Raw genomic sequence first — 19,091 nt, 5'->3', positions numbered from 1 at the left:
GCAACAAGTCAGATGGAATATGCCCACAGTCCTTATGGTGCAGCAGCAAAGCAGATGGTAAGAATACTTCTTTAATATCATCATTTAATGTCACTATTCTCAGAACTCTTGATTTCTCCACAAGGTCTAAAGGGAGATGGTGGTTAAGGTGGTGGTGATTATTTGATTTACTTGGCACATGATGCCTTCCATCTTTCTGTCATGGTTCCTTGTGCCTCAGCTAAATTGACTTTCCTGAACTGAGAATGCTATCATATTTGGTCAGATTCTCAGTTAGGGTACAGTGCCTTTGCATTCTTTTAAAATCTCATAAAACAATGGGAATGAGGACAAAGGCACACAATTGTTAGATATATCCTTCACCCTCAACAAATTCCCCAACTCCTAAGTCCCATTGTAAATGTCAAGGACGAGGGGATAAATAAAATCATGACAGAGATACATGGATTCATTCATTCTCATCATCATCCGTTGCCAATCATCTTTCAACACTCAACTCAAATGCTATTTCCTCCATGAAGTCTTCTATGATACCCTGATTGGAAGTGATTTCCCCTTAGTTTAACCTCATAACACTATGTAGTTCATTTCTCATTTTCTAGTTTATATCATATTTACTATTTTTTGAGGAAGAGGAATCATCATTATTATGAGAGGTGGGGTGTCAGAGTGACCTTAAAGTCAGGAAGACCTAGATTCAGATTCTGCTTCTGAAATATACTGACTGTGTGACTCTAGGAAAATCACTCAAGCTTTCAGTCCCCACAGACAACTCTCTAAGACTATAAATAGCAGAAAAGGTGCCTATCACTCCAAATAGAGACTCTCTTTATTGAGAATTCCTCATACCAATGAAATAATAAAGCCAGTCTAAAAATTGCTTTAAAAAAGCCTTTTATTAGAATGTGAGCTCCTTCTGGGCAGGGGCTGCAATTTAGGATTTAGTTATCTCTGCATCTCTCTGAATTCACCACAATGTTGTCAGGAGGCACTTCAGAACTGAAGTGAATGACTAAATGGCTACAACCAAATTTTGCTTAAATGAGTGAATGATGAATAAGAACAAATGAATAACAAGCTAGTGGTTAGAATCAACAAGTTTACACAAAGTCACGTAATGTCAGAGCTGATGAAGACCCTTAGATGTTTCATGCTCTGCCCTGGGATTCACAATTCAAGACAAGAGGGACAATAGCAGCTCCTTGGGATAAGGGTTGGGGGGAGGGAGAGGGGTATATAAATAGTGATTCAAAGACTGGGCTAGGTCAGAATCATGAGCTTTCTGGAACACAGACATAAAAGAGCCAATCAAGTAAGGAGAGGACAAAGTTGGTTGTAGAAGAGAAGACTCCAGCTGGGGTGGTCAGTAACACAGAGAAGAAAAAATCTTTAGTTATTGTTGGCAAACTGATCACTTTTTATGACTCAACCTGCCTTGGAACCAAAGTGGGTTCCCCATCCCTACCTTGCAATAATGTGCCCAGGTGGTCACAGAAGAGTATTTGCTACACATCCTCATAGTAAAGCCATGCACTCAAACATTAGAGGTCAACTAGTCTAACTTACTCATTCAGTAAATGAGGAAACTGAGACCCAGTAACTAGGTTGCTCAACTGGATAGATTTTATAGGTATCTTGTGAAGGAGCATGCATTTAATAAAATTATGTATAAGTATGGTTTTGAGTATTTACCAAAAAGTACAAACATTTTTTCCTCAGGAATATATGGTAAATTAATTAATTCATAGAATTTTAGAGCTAAAAGTTATCTTAGATATAATTTACTCTCAGCCATAATGAGCAATTTTTGCCCCCAGGGTAAATATGAAATTTATGAAGAACCAGGTATGAGAAAAGTCAAGTATATTCTGGGGGCCACTGTTGAGGGGAAATGTGCCAAAGGATGGGACTAGGAAGGGAAGGATTTTATTTGAGTTATGGGGGTGGGGAGACAGAGGAGTAGGGGTGGAAGGGAAGGATTCCTCTATAATTTAACTAATTTTTGCTACCTAAATGCTAAGTTGAGTTGTTTCTATGCTACTAAAAGATTGTTAAGTGCTATCAGTATCCTCTAAATTTCAGTGCCATGGGACAAAACTCCACTCTTGCTATTGCTTTGCCAACCCTTTTCTTTTATAGATGGGAGAGATTAAGCACCCTGCCCAAGGACATACAGTTAGCCAGCAGCAAATCTGAGATTCAAACTTGATTCTTCTGATTTCTATTTTTTGTCCTATACCAGCTACTCTTTACACATCTGTCTCCTCTAGGTTGACTGGTTTGTTAAGACATAGAAATAGTATATGACACTCAAACAAAGTAAAATAATACCCCAAGAATTAAGAGACTCAGCATTCATATTTGCACTCATTTTGACAACTTGAGAATTGAATTCCATGTAGGTTTTGTATGAAGTATATCCAGGCAGCACTGTGGATAATGCAACAGAGATGGCTGTCTACTTTGTGAAGGACTAAGCTTAGAAATGATGCTATGTTCAAAACAGAAGAGAAAGGAATTCAAAAAATATTATTGTAAAGTCCTCCTGCTGAAAAACAACAGAAATTGCTCTAGAACATAATTAGTTTGGGAAAAAGCTAGAGAGGATGTGGGTGGAAAGAGGGAAAAGCTAGGAATTTCAGTCCAGTTCTATTAAAGGTAAATGCAAATAAATATTCTATCAGCTCCCCAATCCACTAGGCAGTTCATTCATACAAAAGAAAGTGAGAATTGGCATGAAAATGAGAGTGAATTATACTGGGTATATTTAAAGTCTGATCCAGAAGTTAGTGAAAGAAAAATAAGAGAAGAAAAAAACTATAAAATATAAATAAAATTTTTAAATATATCCTTCCATTTCCCACAATTCCATCTAAATATTATTTTCCACAGTCATTGACTATGGAAATTAATACTTATATGTATTTATTATGGATGTCATCATACCCTAAAAACTGAATTCTAATGCATATTTCAGTTTCTAAGATCTTTTGAGACAACATACCTAAGTACAGTAAGGAAACTTCCTTTACTAATCCATCACTTTAGGTACTTTATAGAGTAATATTATCTTGTAGTGTCTGGTACTCTGATAAGAGCAGTTGAGGAACTATGAACAGTGCCTAATATTATTTACATTTGAAAGGCAACATTGCAGGTTTTCTATACCAAAAAGAAAACAAAAACAAAAACAACAAAATCAAAACAAAACAAAAACTCCAACCAACCTAGCATTCCAAGGTAAATTTCTGTAACCAACGTATTTCCTTCATATGTATCTATGTGTTTTTCTGATAAGATGTTTCACTTTGTCTTCTATTTTTCCACTCTTTTGATTTTGTTTTATAATTGACTTCCCTTCATTAGCTTCCCCTTGACCAATTCTAGTTCTTAAGGAATTATTTTCTTCCTTAAGTTTTTGATTCCCTATTTCTAGTTGGTTTGCTTTTTTTCTACTCCAAATTAATCTATTTAATTTTAGGTTTCAACATTCACTTCCATGAACTTTTGAGTTTTAAATTTTCTCTGCCTCCCTGCCCTCTACTCTCCCCAAGATGGAATGCAATCTGATAGATTCTTATTAAAGCATATTTTCACGATAGTCATCTTGTAAAGAGAAATTAGGATGAATTGGAGAAATCAAGAGAAGGAAAAAACAAACAAAAGTGAGCAAATAATATGCTGCAATCTGCGTTCAGACTCCATAGTTCTTTCTCTGGATGTGGAAAGCATCTTTTGGAGTTGTCTTAGATCCTTGCATCACTGAGAAGAACTAAGTCCATCAAAGTTAGTCATTGCACAATGTGGCTGTTACTGTGTACAGCGTTCTCTTGTTTCTGCTTATTTCACTCAGCATCAATTGGTATAAGTCTCTCCAGATTTTTCTGAAGTTCACATGCTCATCATTTCTTATAGCACAATAGTATTCTATTACATTCATATACCATAACTTGTTTAGCCATTCCCCAGTTGATGGACATCCCCTCAATTTCCAATTCTTGGCTACCAAGAACTTCTATAAATATTTTTGTATATGTGGGTCCTTTTCCCATTTGTAGGATCTCTTTGGGATTCAGTCCTAGAAGTGATATTGCTGGGTCAATGGTTATGCACATTTTTATAGCCCTTTGCACATTCCAAATTCCTCTCCAGAATGGTTGCATTAGTTAACAACTCCACTAACAATGCCTTAGTATTCCAATTTCCCCTGCATCTTCTCCAGCACTTATAATTTTCCTGTTTTGTCATGTTTGGTTGACTTTCTTTTTATAAGTGTCTTGATTTTCTTGGATTGCTCTTTTTTTCCCTAATTTTTCCTTGATCTCTCTTATTTGATTTTTAAAGTCCTTTTAAAGTTCTTCCCAGAACTCTTTTTGTGCTAGGGACCATTTGACATTTCTCATTGAAAAAGGAGTGACTTTTTAAGCTCCATTATCTTCTTCTGGATATGAACTCAGATCTTCTCCATTTCCATAATAACTGTCTATGGTTGACTTCTTTCTCCTTTCCTTACTCATTTTTATGTTTAATTTTTGTTTTATTTTGCTTTTAGCAGCTACTAGTGTAATCAAGTTGTTCTTGAAGTACGGGGAATGATGCCCCAAGTCTCAGGTTCTTCTTCTTCTTATTTTCTGAAATTTGTCCTAGGGCCCAAACTTGGGCTCTCCTCTCCACTTCTAAGCCAAGGCTAGAGTCCCCAGCAGCCAAAATAATATTGCTCTCTTTGATCCCTCAGATGGCTGCAAACTCTAGTTGTCCTCTCTGCTCTGAAACTGAAACCAGGGTCTCTGCTCTCCTACAAGTACCCACAGCCAGCAGAGTCCCAGAACTGTGGGTGAGATGAAAGTTTCTAACCCCAGCTGTCCCCAGGGCTTGTTACTTGTTGATTCTGTAGTTGGTTTGGGTATATTTGCACTTCACTCAGGCTGAACCTCTGCCCCGGAAGTTGGGCCTTTCTTGTGGTCTTCTCAAGTTGTCTTAGGAAATATCTGCTTTATACTAATTTTTGTTTATTTCTGCTGCTCCATGTTTTCTCTGAGGTGATGTTCTGTCTCTTTTTTTGTTTGTGTGTGGAGGAAATTTGGAGGGCTGAAACTTTTCTGGCCTACTCTGCCATCTTCTCAGAAACCTCTCCCCATTTTTTAAATAATAAAACTTAAATTTGAAAATAAAAACAATTCGTGGTACAGAAAGGACTGCTTCTAAATTGCTGGAAAGCTAAGTAGAATTTTTTAAAAAGATAAAAATCATGCAGTTTTCAGTGTAGCCTACATTTTTTTTTGGTAGCCAGTCACTCGGGTGTGACTCCATATGAACTCACTTGGGGATCTCATAAGCTCCCATGGATTCAATTATCATCTCTGTGTAGATGATTCCAAGGGCTATATGTCCAGCCCTTGCCTCTATGTTGTGCGACAGTCATGCATTTCCAAATGCCTCTTGGACATCTCAAGTTGGATGTCATGTAGTCATCTCAAACTCAATATTTCCAGACAAAACTCATTATTTCTACACCCTTTGCCCCCAACATTCTAGACTTCCAAACTTCTCTTTCACTGTCAAGGGCACCAACATCCTCCCAGTCACCCAGGCCTACAAACTTGGTGACATCCTCGGCTGCTCATTTTCATTCAACCAATAAACATTTATTAAGCATCTATATGTGTCAGGCACTATGGTAAGGGCTTTGCTCACCCCATACATCCAAATCATTGACAAAACTTGTTTCTCCTTTTACAGTATCTCTCCTATATATCCCCATCTCTTCTCTCATGAAGCCGCAACCTTACTTCAGGTTCTCATCATCTCTCCCTGGACTACTATAATAGTTTTCTAACTGGTTTTCCTACCTCAAAGTCTCTCCACTTCAGTCTATTCATCACTCATCTGCCAAGGTAATTTTTCTAAAGCTTAGATTTTAACCATTTAACTCCTCTTTTCAAAAAGCTCTTGTTGTCTCTTTGTTACCTCCGGGATGAAATAGAAACCCTTTGGTTTAGTATGCTTTTTACATATAATTGGACCCCTTCCTACCTTTTTACTCTCTCTCTAATGTCCCCCCTCCCACCATGACCCAGTTACCTACTTGTAGTTCCTCAAACAAGGACATTCCACCTCCCAATTCCCTAACTTCGCACTGGCTTGTCCTCCATGCCTGGAGTGCCCTCACCTAGTTTTTTCAACTCTCTCTCTCTGCCTTTGTGTCTGTGTCTCTCTCTCTCTTCCTCAGGCTTTCTCAGTCTTCTCTCTCCCCACCCCCATATTTACACACACCCAGCTACTAGTGCCTTCCTCTTTGAGAAGACGTCTATCTACTCTGTATGGAACGTAAGCTCCTTGGGGGCAGGGAATGTTTGTTTTCTTTTTAACCTTTCTTAGTATCCTCTCCTACAATCCCAGACACAGAGTGCTAAATGAATGCTGACTGACTAACTGACTGAAACTGCACTTCTGAACCTACTGAAATTCCCTGCCCTTCTCAATTCAATTCAGTTTGATGTACATACAGAATCTTAAGATTTGAAAACAGAAGGCAATGTAGATAACCAAGTTCTAACCCCACGTTTTGCAGATGAAGAAACTGAAGTCCAGTGGGGAAGAGGTAATTTACACAAGGTAATGAAAATACCAAGGAATACATGATCAAAAAAAAAAAAAGGCCACAGACTTGCCCTCAAAGTGCTTACATTTTACAGGCTGATATAAGGGACTACTGTGTACAAAGCATCATAGCAAAATAAGTCGAAATAATAGATTAAAAAAAGACATAGACCCTGTTCTCTCGCTGTTTTTCTCCTTTTCTTATTCCTCTCCTGTCACGTCTGCATGTGGGCCTTTTAGTTTTCTCTCCCTTTTCCAACCTCTCTGTCTGTCTGAAAAGGGACACCAATATTCAACAGACACACAATTTGTCTTCATGCAATCAAGTTTGTGCTTTTCTTCTCAATTTTTCAATGGTGGAGTTGAACATAGCCTTGCTTCCCTGAGCTCTCCCACTTCCAGGAAACTCAACAAAATGGGGTTTTCCCTTGTCTGTGCTAGGATTGGATCCTGCCTCCCAAAGTGCGTTAGTCTTCCTTAATAGAAAACAACAACAACCCCAAACCCAGCGTCTCCCGCGTTGACCACAGGCTCCAGCCCCGGGATGCCAGGAAAGGAGCTGTTCAGGACTGCGCACAAACCCCGTTCTCCCTTGTGAAGGAGATCCGGCAGCTTCGGTGTGGCTAGGAAGGAAAGCCTCTTTTGGCTAGACGCTCCCTCTGGAGGGGGCCACTGGCTGCTGGGGGCGGGAGGAAGGGTGGCGGGTGCAGAAAGAGGCTACCGAGAACTGGGGGCTGGAGCAGAGAGGGGCGGGGCGGGAAGGGACGCGGCAACTTCGCTCGGCTGCCACTTGGGTGCTAGAAGCAGCGGCGGCGGCGGCGGCGGCAGCAGTTGCGGGAGCTGACGACGGTCGCTAGATCCAAGCGAAACCGGGATCGTTAGGGGTGGAGAAGCACAGCCATCTAGCGCAGCGCGGCAAGCAAAGACCCCCGAGGCCCTGGGGCTGACCGGCCAGGCCAGTCTGTCCTAGTGCGGCCCCCGCCCGGCCGCCTCCCCAGATGACTGAGAGTCTGGGCTCTGGCCCCGGCCGTGGGCAGGAGGCGAAGTGAGGACCCCTGCCCAGCAGCAGCCGGAGCGCAGGGCTAGGGGAGCGCGGGAGAGGACTGACTCCATGGGTAGCGCACACCGACATGGTGATGGACATCAACAGCAGCGGCGGCGGCGTCTCGGACCCGAGCTACTACAGTAGCCTCCGCTCCTTCCTGCTACAGGAGGTGGGACCGGAGCTCCGCGACCTGAGCCCCGACGGCGGCGGCAGTGACGGGATGATCTCAGGCTCCTGGGAGCCCGGTCTGCTGCGGGTGATCCAGGAGGTCACGGCCAGCCCGGAGCCAGGATTCCTCCCGGGCAACAACAGCAGCTGCGGGGAGCAGATCAACTATGGCAACACGGAGAAAGTTGTGATCGGGGCCATCCTGTCCCTCATCACGCTGCTCACCATCGCGGGCAACTGCCTGGTGGTGATCTCCGTCTGCTTCGTCAAGAAGCTCCGTCAGCCCTCCAACTACCTGATCGTGTCGCTGGCCCTGGCCGATCTCTCGGTGGCCGTGGCGGTCATGCCCTTCGTCAGTGTCACGGACCTCATCGGAGGCAAGTGGATCTTCGGACACGTCTTCTGCAACGTCTTTATCGCCATGGACGTTATGTGCTGCACCGCATCCATCATGACCCTCTGTGTGATCAGCATTGATAGGTAAGCAGGAGGCCAGCAGGAGCCTGTCCGCACCGTCGGTCAGGAGCTCCTAGAAGGTGGAAGTCAGTGTTCTCTGGCCCTTCAGGTTTGCTGTCAGACGCAGTGACACACTCGACAGTGGAGTAACTAGATCTGGAGAGGCTGCAGGGTAGGATGGAGAAACTACAAGTATAATAGTTTGGTTTTCCCCACTTACACACACACACACACACACACACACACACACACACACACACACAGCACACCATACACCCCTTCCCTCCCTCACCCCAACTCAAATTGAGCCCTTTCATTTTTCCACCAGGGGTCTCTTTTTTCAATGCTTCGACAAACAGTAGTCAAATAAATAAGTTTATTAAAAAAAAAAATAGGTCAAGAAGAGACTGCAATCCTAAACATTTGTATGGTCAATCCATCTCCGGGGACCAATCTATACTCACTGAGCTATCATCTGGGAAATGATGAAAGCAAAACTTTCTGAAGCTTTGGCATCAATATCACTGTTAATTTAGCAATAACATTCTTTCCATCACACTGTTGTAGTGATGCTCATGTACTGCAAGTTTTCCCACTAGAAACAGAAGACTGTGTACTCATGACTACATCATTGGCTAAGAAGAATTTCTTGGCTCCAGTCTTGTAGTGTCATTTCCCTTGTGATCATTCTTAGTGAGCTTCCCATCATTGGAAGTGTTCAAGCAAAAACTGGATGATAATCTGTTAGTGATGCTGCATTCCAGCATGGGGGTAAGCTGTCATCTCAAAGGACCATTAAAGAATTTTACAAAACTAAGATTCCATGATCCTAGAATTCTTTGGACCTAGAATTGTCTTTAAAATTAGGAACATGAAGTAGTGGAATCATTCATTGATTCAAACACTGATTTAGGACCTGCTCAGTTCAAGACCCTGTGTTAGGCACTGGGGGAAGTAGAAGGATAAATACAGTATAGTCTGCAGTCATGTGCATTACATGAAGATGTCTTACAGAGGAGATATACATGTGTATAGGGGATATACATTGTAATACAAATTAGCCTATGACAAAAACGTAAATAGAAATGCTATGAGAAGTACAAGGAAGGAAGGATGATCTTTTGGCCCCCAAATAATTTAGCATCAAAATATCATTGTTTTCTTAGAACTACATTTGCTTTTATTAGTATGGTGCTTGGTATATAGTAGGTGCTTAATAAATGCTTGCCAATTAAAAGATGCTATGAATTAATTTTGTGCTTTCAAAGTATTTTTTTCTTAGGAAGGACATTGAGTGCTATTAAATTTAAGAATGAGAACTGCTTTTCACTTAAGGCTGGTAAGCCTTTTAAGTTTTCAGAACTATAAGTATTTGAGAAATAAACTGATGCCTTTATAGCTCTTTTGGGGTCTTTTGCTATATGATGATTTCTCTCATTTTTTCTGTTTTAAAAAGTAAAACTCCTTATCTGTTGTTGATGTCAGACACATTTTAGTTATGCTAAGCTTGCTTAAGGTTTATAATTACCAAATAAGGAGAAAGATAGAAAAGGGTGTCTTTTATAGAAAAAATGAGTTCTGTGGTTAGGAGACTAGATTTTTCAGAAAAAAATCTTTCTGTCATTTTACAATTACAATAGAAGCTTCTGATAGGAAAAAAGCAATTATTTTAAGAGCACTGCATACACCTGAAGTTTAGTTCCTGTCTTTGAATATAAAGTTTTAAATTGCTGTAGTTGAGAGTGATAAGACACATATAAGTATAAGACATCGACTATGGTACGAGTAGTGGCTGCTGCTCCAAAAGATATTAATGAATTCTAAGGACAGTAGCTTAACAACTGTTCTGGCCAAAAGAATAATCTCTCAGACTTGAGTTCCCTTAAAGGTAATTGAAGTACAATCAGATATAAAAAATTCATCCTGCAAATGCTGTGCTTGTAATCTTTTTTCATTACATAATTGGTAAAAAGCTATGCACTCATCCTATTATGTGCATGCAGCAGTATGTAACACTATTTCTTCTTCTCTTGGCACAACCAGTTGATTGATATTCGGAGATCCTCTGACTGCTGCACTAACCAAAGATATTCTTCACTCATTATGCAGGTGTAAGTTTTAGCATTGACAAGAATGTCGTCAGGTAGAGAGGAGCTTAGTTCTCCTTAGCAGATGTTCTGATGTATTTTTGTGTCATTGGGCATCTGAAGTCATGGTCTTCTGTTCATGGCATGAGCTGATGTTCCAAAGAGAGATGAGCTGTCACCCCACAGATGGGAGGCAGCCTTTCCAATGGGGAATTTTGACTAAAAATGTTTGGCTACCCTTTTTGAATCTGAGGATTTTGACTTTAGTTGAGCCTGAGGTTTTGATGAAATCAGAATTCTCAAACCACTTAATTTTTTGGACTGCACTGGGTGAAAAATGTAAAATGCTCTTTTCTTTTTCTCCCTTGAGATGGATTATTTCTAAAGAGAGAATTTTTCAAATGTTCCTATCACCTACCTTTTGGAAAAATTGGCAGTTGATAGGAAATGGTCTATAAAATAGAAATCTGAGGAAAATATGTCATTTAAGCAGTACGCTGTAATGCAGAGATAATGAAGCTGCCACTTTCTTTTCAAATTCATGGATGAATTGCCTTGTAATTCTTCTTCCTTTCCCTTTTTTGTGCTTTTTATGCCTAAGTAATGGCCTCTTAGGGTTTCTGGCCTCACAACAAGACTCAAGTGAGAACAGACAGAAGATAATAACCATTATGGGTGTATTGATTAATATATGCATATATAAATATAGATCTATAACATAATATAATTACATACGGAGAATATTTAGTGGCAAGGCTTGGAATCACATGAGCCCAGGGTTTGAATCTTGCTATGGATTCTTCCTGGTTGTACATGTCATGGACAAGTCACAACCTTTCCAAATTTCAGTTTCTTCAGCTGTAAAATGGAGATAATAATGCCTGTAGTACTTGTTTCACAGGGTTTTTGTGAGGATCAAATAATGTGTGGAAAGCTTGTTCTTCAAGCTTGAAAACATTATGTAAATGTCAGATCTTAAAGCATTCTCTATCCTACAAGCAGACATTCTAAGAAATTCAAAGATCATTTTACAAGAAAACAATCTTTCTGGGAATATTCCTCAACTGTTGAAGAGGAAACATACTCCACTAATTCTACTTTCTGCCCCTCTACCCCAGGCCTCTTTTACAAACTGGAAAGACTGATTCTAGACTATGCTGGCTTGACAAGCCATTGATTAGATGAAGACTTTAGAGAAGGAGTTCCTTAACCTGGTGTCTGTGAACTTGCTTTTCTTTCTCCTATTTTAATAATTGTATTTTAATATAGTTGATTTCCTTGCAAGCTTACATATTTTATGTTATTCATTTAAAAACATTATTCTGATAAGGGAGCCATAGAGGTCTATCAGATGATCAGAGGGGTCCAGGTGGGCATGCAGGAACACACACACACACGCGCACACACACTCACACATGCAGACACACACACACACACACACACACACACACACCTTATGAACCCCTGCCTTAGAGGCAGGAAGCCATCTCTCCTGAGTGAAATTTATGATCCTAAACTGGGCAGATTGAAAACATTTGCTGGTATTTTTTTCTACATGTACTTTGATTCTAGAAATAGGATAAGCAAAAGAACCTGATTAGTTTTATCTGGAACAAATAATTTCCAGTTTCATAAGCAGTTCTTCTATATATTAGAGGCACAGTTGGGTAGTAAGAGGTAAAGAGCCTACCCAAACCCAGGAGACCTAGGGATGAGTCCTCCCTTTGACATGTGTTAGCTATATGACTATAGGCAAGTGATTTAACTTCCCCAAGTCTCCAGGAAATTCTCTAAGACTGTTAATTACAGATGAATTACTATTCTTCATAGGTGGATTCCTTAGAGATGAAATACTACCCCCCCAATTCCCAGAATTCTTTGTGTTTTCTTTGTTACAAGTTTCTGGTCTAATTAATTTGGAAAAGCTGTCTTGATCTTTGGAATATGCAGTTTTATGTGGTAATGGACTTGAGCTGATGCCTAACTCTTTCCGGGCTTCCTTGGAAGCTAGGTACTGTGAGTCATTCACTTGGATTATTGTTTTGAGTTTTGGTGTTTCTGGCCACTGTCCTGTTGTGCTTTGCTGTGCACCGAGCTCTCTGAGACAGCCTTTCTTTTGTAGTCTGACTGTCCATATGCACCTTCAAAATGGATTTTCAGATTGTACACATATTTTTAGAGAAACTGAGAAACTTGTTAAAGCATCAGTACAGGATAGGCTATGGAGAAGAAGGAACAAAAGAAATATAGTTACAGAATCAGCAGGTGACTGCGATGTCAAGGAAGAATTATTAGATTTAAGAATCTGAAGGCCTGGGTTTGAGTCCTAATTCTAATTACTGTATGACCTGAGGCAAATCCTCTGGGCCTCAGACACTTCATCGGAAAAAGGGAAACGATAGCACTTCCACTATCTACCTGAGTAATTGTGATGAAAGGGATTGGAGAACTCCAAAGTATGAAACAGATAAAAGATGCTTCTGCTACTACCATTACTCCCACAAGGCTTTATATATTTGGTCCCTGTTGAATTATTATGCAAGATATCAAACAGTTAATAGATTTAAAGCCATATGGGAATTTGGAGGTCATGTTTTTAGTTCAACCCTCTCCTTTTACAGAAAAGGACTCAGGTTTGGAGAGGTAAAATGAATGACCTAATGGTACACTCAGGTCATGAATTGGGATTAGAGGTAAATTCAAATTATTCTAGACCACAGGTATCAGACTCGGACAGCAAGTAGCATGTGACCTGAAATTGGGAAATTTTTAAATAAATAAAAATACAATACAGCATAGTTAATGCTGATTTGTGTCTAGCAGGGAGCCTTTTCTATTTGAGTTTGACACTTCTGGTCTAGATCATTAGGGCTGGAATGCTCCTTTTTAATGACTGGGTCATAGAATCATAGTCTTAGAGTTGGAAGGGATCTTGACAGTTATCGTGTCTGATTCCATTAATTTGATGGATGAGAAACTGAGGTGTGAAGAGTTAAGGGACTTTACTGCTAGTCCAGTATCCTTCGTTTACTGAGTAAAACTGAGGCCCAAAGAGGGTCACTTACTTCCTCAGTATCATTTGCCTAGTTCACTTTAGAGTCAGGACCAGATCCAAGGTCTCTTGTCTCTCAGTGCAACACACTTTCATTCCTGTCTCACTGGATTTAATGGTAAGAGGAAAGATTGACATATCAAAAAATAATCATTTATATAAAACATCCTTTTCTCCAAAATTATCTAGGCATTGGATCCAATGTCCTAAGGTAGATATGTGGTGAATCGATGCCTGGTTTCTGCTAGTCTGTCTCTAAAAACTTTGCAAGTTCATACATTTCCTTTTTATTATTGACTAATTACTGACACAGGCAGACAAATCCAAAATAAAGCCTAACAAGTATGTAAGAGAAGTTCAGACAAAATGTTGGTTTAGGTCTGTAATGTTAATGAGATTTATGTTAATAGGACTTAAAAAAAGATCTTCCCAGCCCATTAATGGGCCTCATTAAGGGAAATTTGATTAGGGGAGGCTTGTTTTGTAGGAAGGCCCACTTTTGTTAATATCTAATTAGGCACTGGGTCACATGCCCTCTGGCTCAGAATAGTGTATATATATATATATATATATATATATATATATATATATATATATATATATATATATATATATATATATATATATATATATATATATATATATATATACTCTGAGGTGAGGTTTTCCTTTGGGAGCTTACTTTTTGGAATAAGATTCATGTGCCAGATGACATTCTGGGTAGTCATCAAGAAAAGTGATTCATGTGCCAGATGACATTCTGGGTAGTCATCAAGAAAAGTGAACCAACTAGAGGAGGAAATATGTTGATGTAGTATCTTCTATACTGAAGAGTTTAGATAATTTTTCCTCATGAATAAAGAGAAAGCATAGGTTCCTGAACAGAGGAATAACATGATGAAAACAGTCTTTGTGGGAAAAAGTCTTTCAGTTGTGTGTAGGATGGATTAGAAATAGAGGGTTTGAAGAAAGAACGGTAGGTTGGAGGCTTTTGCAGTAACCCATGAATTGATCAAGGTCCTGTTTTACCATGGTGACTGTGAAAGTGGAATAGAAGGAATAAATTTAAGAGATCTTAGAGAGGCAGGATTTGGTGACCTATTGGCAACAAGGAAAAAGATAGCCTCAAAGTTCTTTTTTTCATTAAAAATTTTATTTTCAGTTCCAAATTCTGTCCCTTCTTCTTTTCCCTTCCCTGCCCATTGAGAAAGCAAAAAGTATGATATCCATTATACATACAAAGTCATGCTAAAAATTTCTGCATTAGTTATATTCTGAGGGAAGAAAAGAGAGAAAAATAAAGAAAAAAATGTTTTATTCCGCACTCTGAGTCCATCACTTCTCTGTCTGGAGGTGAAGAACATTTTACATCATGAGTCCTCTGTGGTTATGGTGGATCATTGCATTGATCAGAGTTACTGATTCTTTCACAGGTGATTATCTTTATAATATTGCTGTTACTATGTAAATTGTTCTCCTGATCCTGCTCATTTCACTTTGCATCAGTTTATATGTCTTCCCAGGTTTTTCTGAAGCTATACCCTTCATCATTTCTAAGAGCACAGTAGTATTCTATCTTATTTATGTACCACAACTTGTTCAGCCATTGTCCAATTGATGGCCATGTCCTCAGTTTCCAATTCTTTAGGAAAAAGAGTTGCTATAAATATTCTTGTATGTAGGGGTCCTTTTTCTTTTTCTTTGATCTCCTTGGGGTATAAACTTTATAGCAGTATTCCAAATTATTCTCCAGAATGGTTGGATTAGTTCATAGTGCATTAAGGTACTTAATTTCCCATACTTCCTTCAACATTTATCATTTTCCTTTTCTGTCATATTGGGAATGAGATAGTACCTCAAAGTTGTTTTAATTTTCATTTATCTAATTATTAGTGATTTAGAGCACTTTTCAAATGACTGTTGATGGCTTTGATTTCTTCCCCTGAAATCCACTTGTTCATATACTTTATTTATCAGTTGGGGAATGGTTTCTATTTTAATAAAATTAGTTCTCTATGTATTTTAATTAGTACTCTATATATTTGAATAAAATAAGTTCTCCATATATTTGAGAAATGAGACCTTTATGAGAGAAACTTGCTATAAAATTTTGTCACTCAGATTCTTGCTTTTCTTCTAATTTTGGTAGTGTTGATTTAGTTTGTGTGAAAACTTTCTATTTTAATTTAATTTAAATTTAATCAAAATGATCCATTTTATCTCCTATGAACCTCTCTATCTCTTGTTTGGTCATGAACTCTTCCTCTGTTCATAGCTCTGACAGGTATTTTCTTTCATGTTCTCTTAATTTGCTTATGATATTGCCCTTTATGTCTAAATTGTGTACCCATTTTGACTTTATTTTGTTATATGGTGTGGGATATTGGTCTACGCCTGGTTTCTGCCAGACTACTTTACAATTTTCCCAGCAGTTTTTGTTGAATAATGATTTCTTGCCCCCAAGGCTGGGATCTTGGTGTTTACAAAATACTAAGCTATTGTACTCATTTGCTTCTGTATATTATTGTATGCCAAATCTATTCAATACATCAACCACATTATTTCTTATTCGGTACCAAATTGCTTTTGAGATTATAGCTTTGTAATATAGTTTGAGATCTGGTACTAATATGCCTCCTTCCTTCAAATTTTTTTCATCGAATCCCTTGATAGTCATAAATCCTTTTGTTCTTCCAAATGAATTTTGCTAACTTTTTTAGCTCTATAAATACAAATTCTTTGGTGGTTTGATTGAATAAGTAAATTAATTTAGGTAGTATTGTAATTTTTATTACATTGGCTTGGCCTATCCATGAGTAATGTATATGTCTCCAGTTATTTAATTCTGTCTTTATTTGTGTGAAGTGTTTTGTAATTGTATTCATAGAATTCCTGTGTGTCTTGGCAAGTAGACTCCCAAGTATTTTATACTATCTATAGTAATTTTAAATGGAATTTTTCTTTCTATCTCTTCACGCTGTATTTTTTGAGTAATATATAGGAATACTGATTATCCAGTGAGTTAATTTTATATCTTGCAACTTTGCTAAATACATTAATTGTTTTGACTAGTTTTTTTAGTTGACTCTCTAGAGTTCTTTAAATAAACCATCATATTATTTGCAAAAAGTGATAGTTTTGTTTCCTTTTTACTTATGCTTATTTTTTTTGTCTAATTGCTATAACTAGCATTTCTAGTACAGTATTGAATCATAATGGTGATAATGGATATCTTTGTTTCACTCTGATCTTTTTGGTAAGGCTTTTAGTTTAACCCCATTACAGATAGTGATTGTTCTTGGTTTTAGATAGATGTTGCTTATCCTTAGAAGAAAAACTCTATTTATTCCTGTGCTTTTTTTAGTGTTTTTTAAAAATAGGAATGGGTATTGTATTTTAAAAAGCTTTTTCTATTGGGATAATCATATGATTTTGTGGGTTTTGTTATTGATATGATCACTTGTGCTTCTCATTTTCCTATTATTGAGCCAACCCTGCATTCTTAATATAAATCTCCTTCCTAGTATTTTATTTAATTTTTTTGGTGTGTGTATGTCAATGTTCATTAGAGAAATTAGTCAATAGCTTTCTTTCCCTGTTTTTGTGCTTCCTGGTTTTAGGTATCAAAACTGTATTTTGTCATACAAGAAATTTGATAGGATTCTTTTTTAACCTACTTTTTGAAACAGTTTATATAGTATTAGAATTAATTGTTCTTTAAATGTTTGGTAGAATTCATTTATAATTCCATCTTGTCTTGTTTCTCTTCTCCCTACCTCTTCCTGGCAGCTCATTGATGGCTTGTTCAATTTCTTTTTATAAGATGAAATTACGTCATATATTAACAAAATTATTGGTTCTATGTTTTTTTGATTCACCTTTTCTTTAGGATTATTCAGTTTCCAATTAATTTTTAATCTATTCTTTAAAGGTTCCTTATTAAATATAATTTTTATTGCATTATGGCCCCAAAGTGTGAATTTAATATGTTTGCTTTTCTGCATTTGTTTGTGAGCTTTTTAGGTCCCAGCAAAGTCAATTTTTGTGAAGCTTCCATGTAAAGCTGAGAAAAAGACATACTTCTTGCTATTCCTATTCAATATTTTCTAGTAGTCTATCATGCCTAAGTTTTCTAAGATTCTATGAATCTTCTTGACTTTTTTCATTTTTATTTTATGGTTAGATTTATCTACCTCTGAGAGAGAAGAGTTGAGGTCCTCTATGCTATAGTTTTACTGTTTAAGTTTTTCCTCCATATCCTTTAACTTTTCCTTCAAGAATATGTATGCTATACCTTTTAGTGCATATGTGTTCAGTATAAATATTAATTTATTGTGTTAGCTTTGTTCTTATTTAGTCATTCAGTTGTGTCCAACTCTTCATGACTCTGTGGATATGGTGCACAGGGGGTTTTCTTGGCAAAGATACTGAAGTGGTTTACCCTTTCCTTCTATAGCTTATTTTACAGGTGAGGAAAATGAGACAAATAGGGGTTAGGTGACTTGCTTAGGGACACAGTTAGTAATTGTCTGAGAATTGATCTGAACTCAGCTCATCCTGACTCACGGCTCAATGCTCTATCTACTGTACCACCTTGCTGCCCTTTGTAGATCTGGGACACAAAAGGATTTCAATCTGAATATTAGGTAAACCTAACACCATTTTGCAGTTGTACTGTAGTTTTAATTTTTATCAAAGTACTTCCATGGTTTTTAGTTTTTGGAGGGTCAATATAATAGAAATACAATATAGTATATCAAAAACTGTTAGACAAACTGTTCTTTGAATTACCTGAATTTTTGTCAGAATTTTAAAGAATTTCAGAGTTGGAAGGGATTAAGGTCTATTCTCTCTTGCTAACTAACACAAGAATCTCTTCTCTAGTATCCTTGACAGATGGTCATTAAGCCATAACTAACACCCAGGCATGGAAAGAGGATAGGGATTTAGCATCGGAAGACCTGGGCTCTGATTATTTCTTTGACAGTTACCACTTGTGTGATCTTGGGCAAATAACTTGTACCTTAGCTTATTCCTCTGTAAAATGGGGAGATTAGACTAAATGATCTCTAGGTCCTTACCTGCTGTAAATCTATGATCCTGTCATTTAAATGGGAACCTCACTATCTCCAAAGGTGGTTGCTCCATTGTTATACAGCTGTTGTTAGAAATTTGCCTTTCACTCTATCTCATTGGTTCTAGTTCTTCCCTCTGGAACTACATAAACTAACCATACTCAAACACATTAAACTGAATTTGTACCAACTTTCACATAACTCTTTTGTGTTACATTTTTAATCTCCATGAGAGGTGCTGTAGTGTAAGTGTGGTGGTTCTCACCCAGATGGCTGCCATTCCTGGGGTCCATGGAATTATTATTGTGAGAGACTTATGAATTCATATATGCACTAGTTATTGTCATTCAAACCTTTATTTAGCTCCAGTAAAATATAGAGTGTGATTGAGTATAGTAAACATATTTCTTCTAGACTGAATAAATAATGCCTTGAACATTAATTAGTATCTTTCAAAGATATATGGATGCTACTGGAAGCATGGCAAAATGGATAGAGGGCCAAACTTAGAGTCAACATGTGGGTTCAGTCCCTGCCTCTTGAATGTATGAGCTATAAGTCCATGATCAATTCACTTAATGTCTTAGTGTCCAAACATCTCTCTCAAA

At 38.0% G+C, this 19,091-nt stretch overlaps 1 protein-coding gene across 1 annotated transcript in view; it reads left to right on the top strand.

Moving 5' to 3' along the window:
• Positions 1 to 7,379: 7,379 nt before the first annotated feature.
• Positions 7,380 to 19,091, top strand: part of HTR7 (5-hydroxytryptamine receptor 7) — a 96,513-nt gene continuing 84,801 nt past the window's right edge. The window contains exon 1 of the mRNA XM_072625050.1: positions 7,380 to 8,293. Within this exon, the coding sequence (XP_072481151.1) occupies positions 7,731 to 8,293 (563 nt within the window). The 5' untranslated portion in view covers positions 7,380 to 7,730. The remainder of the gene's footprint in view (positions 8,294 to 19,091) is intronic.

The sequence above is a fragment of the Notamacropus eugenii genome, chromosome 1 (assembly GCF_028372415.1).
Source record: "Notamacropus eugenii isolate mMacEug1 chromosome 1, mMacEug1.pri_v2, whole genome shotgun sequence".
NCBI lineage: Eukaryota > Metazoa > Chordata > Mammalia > Diprotodontia > Macropodidae > Notamacropus > Notamacropus eugenii.
This window is presented reverse-complemented; position numbering and strand designations above follow the sequence as displayed.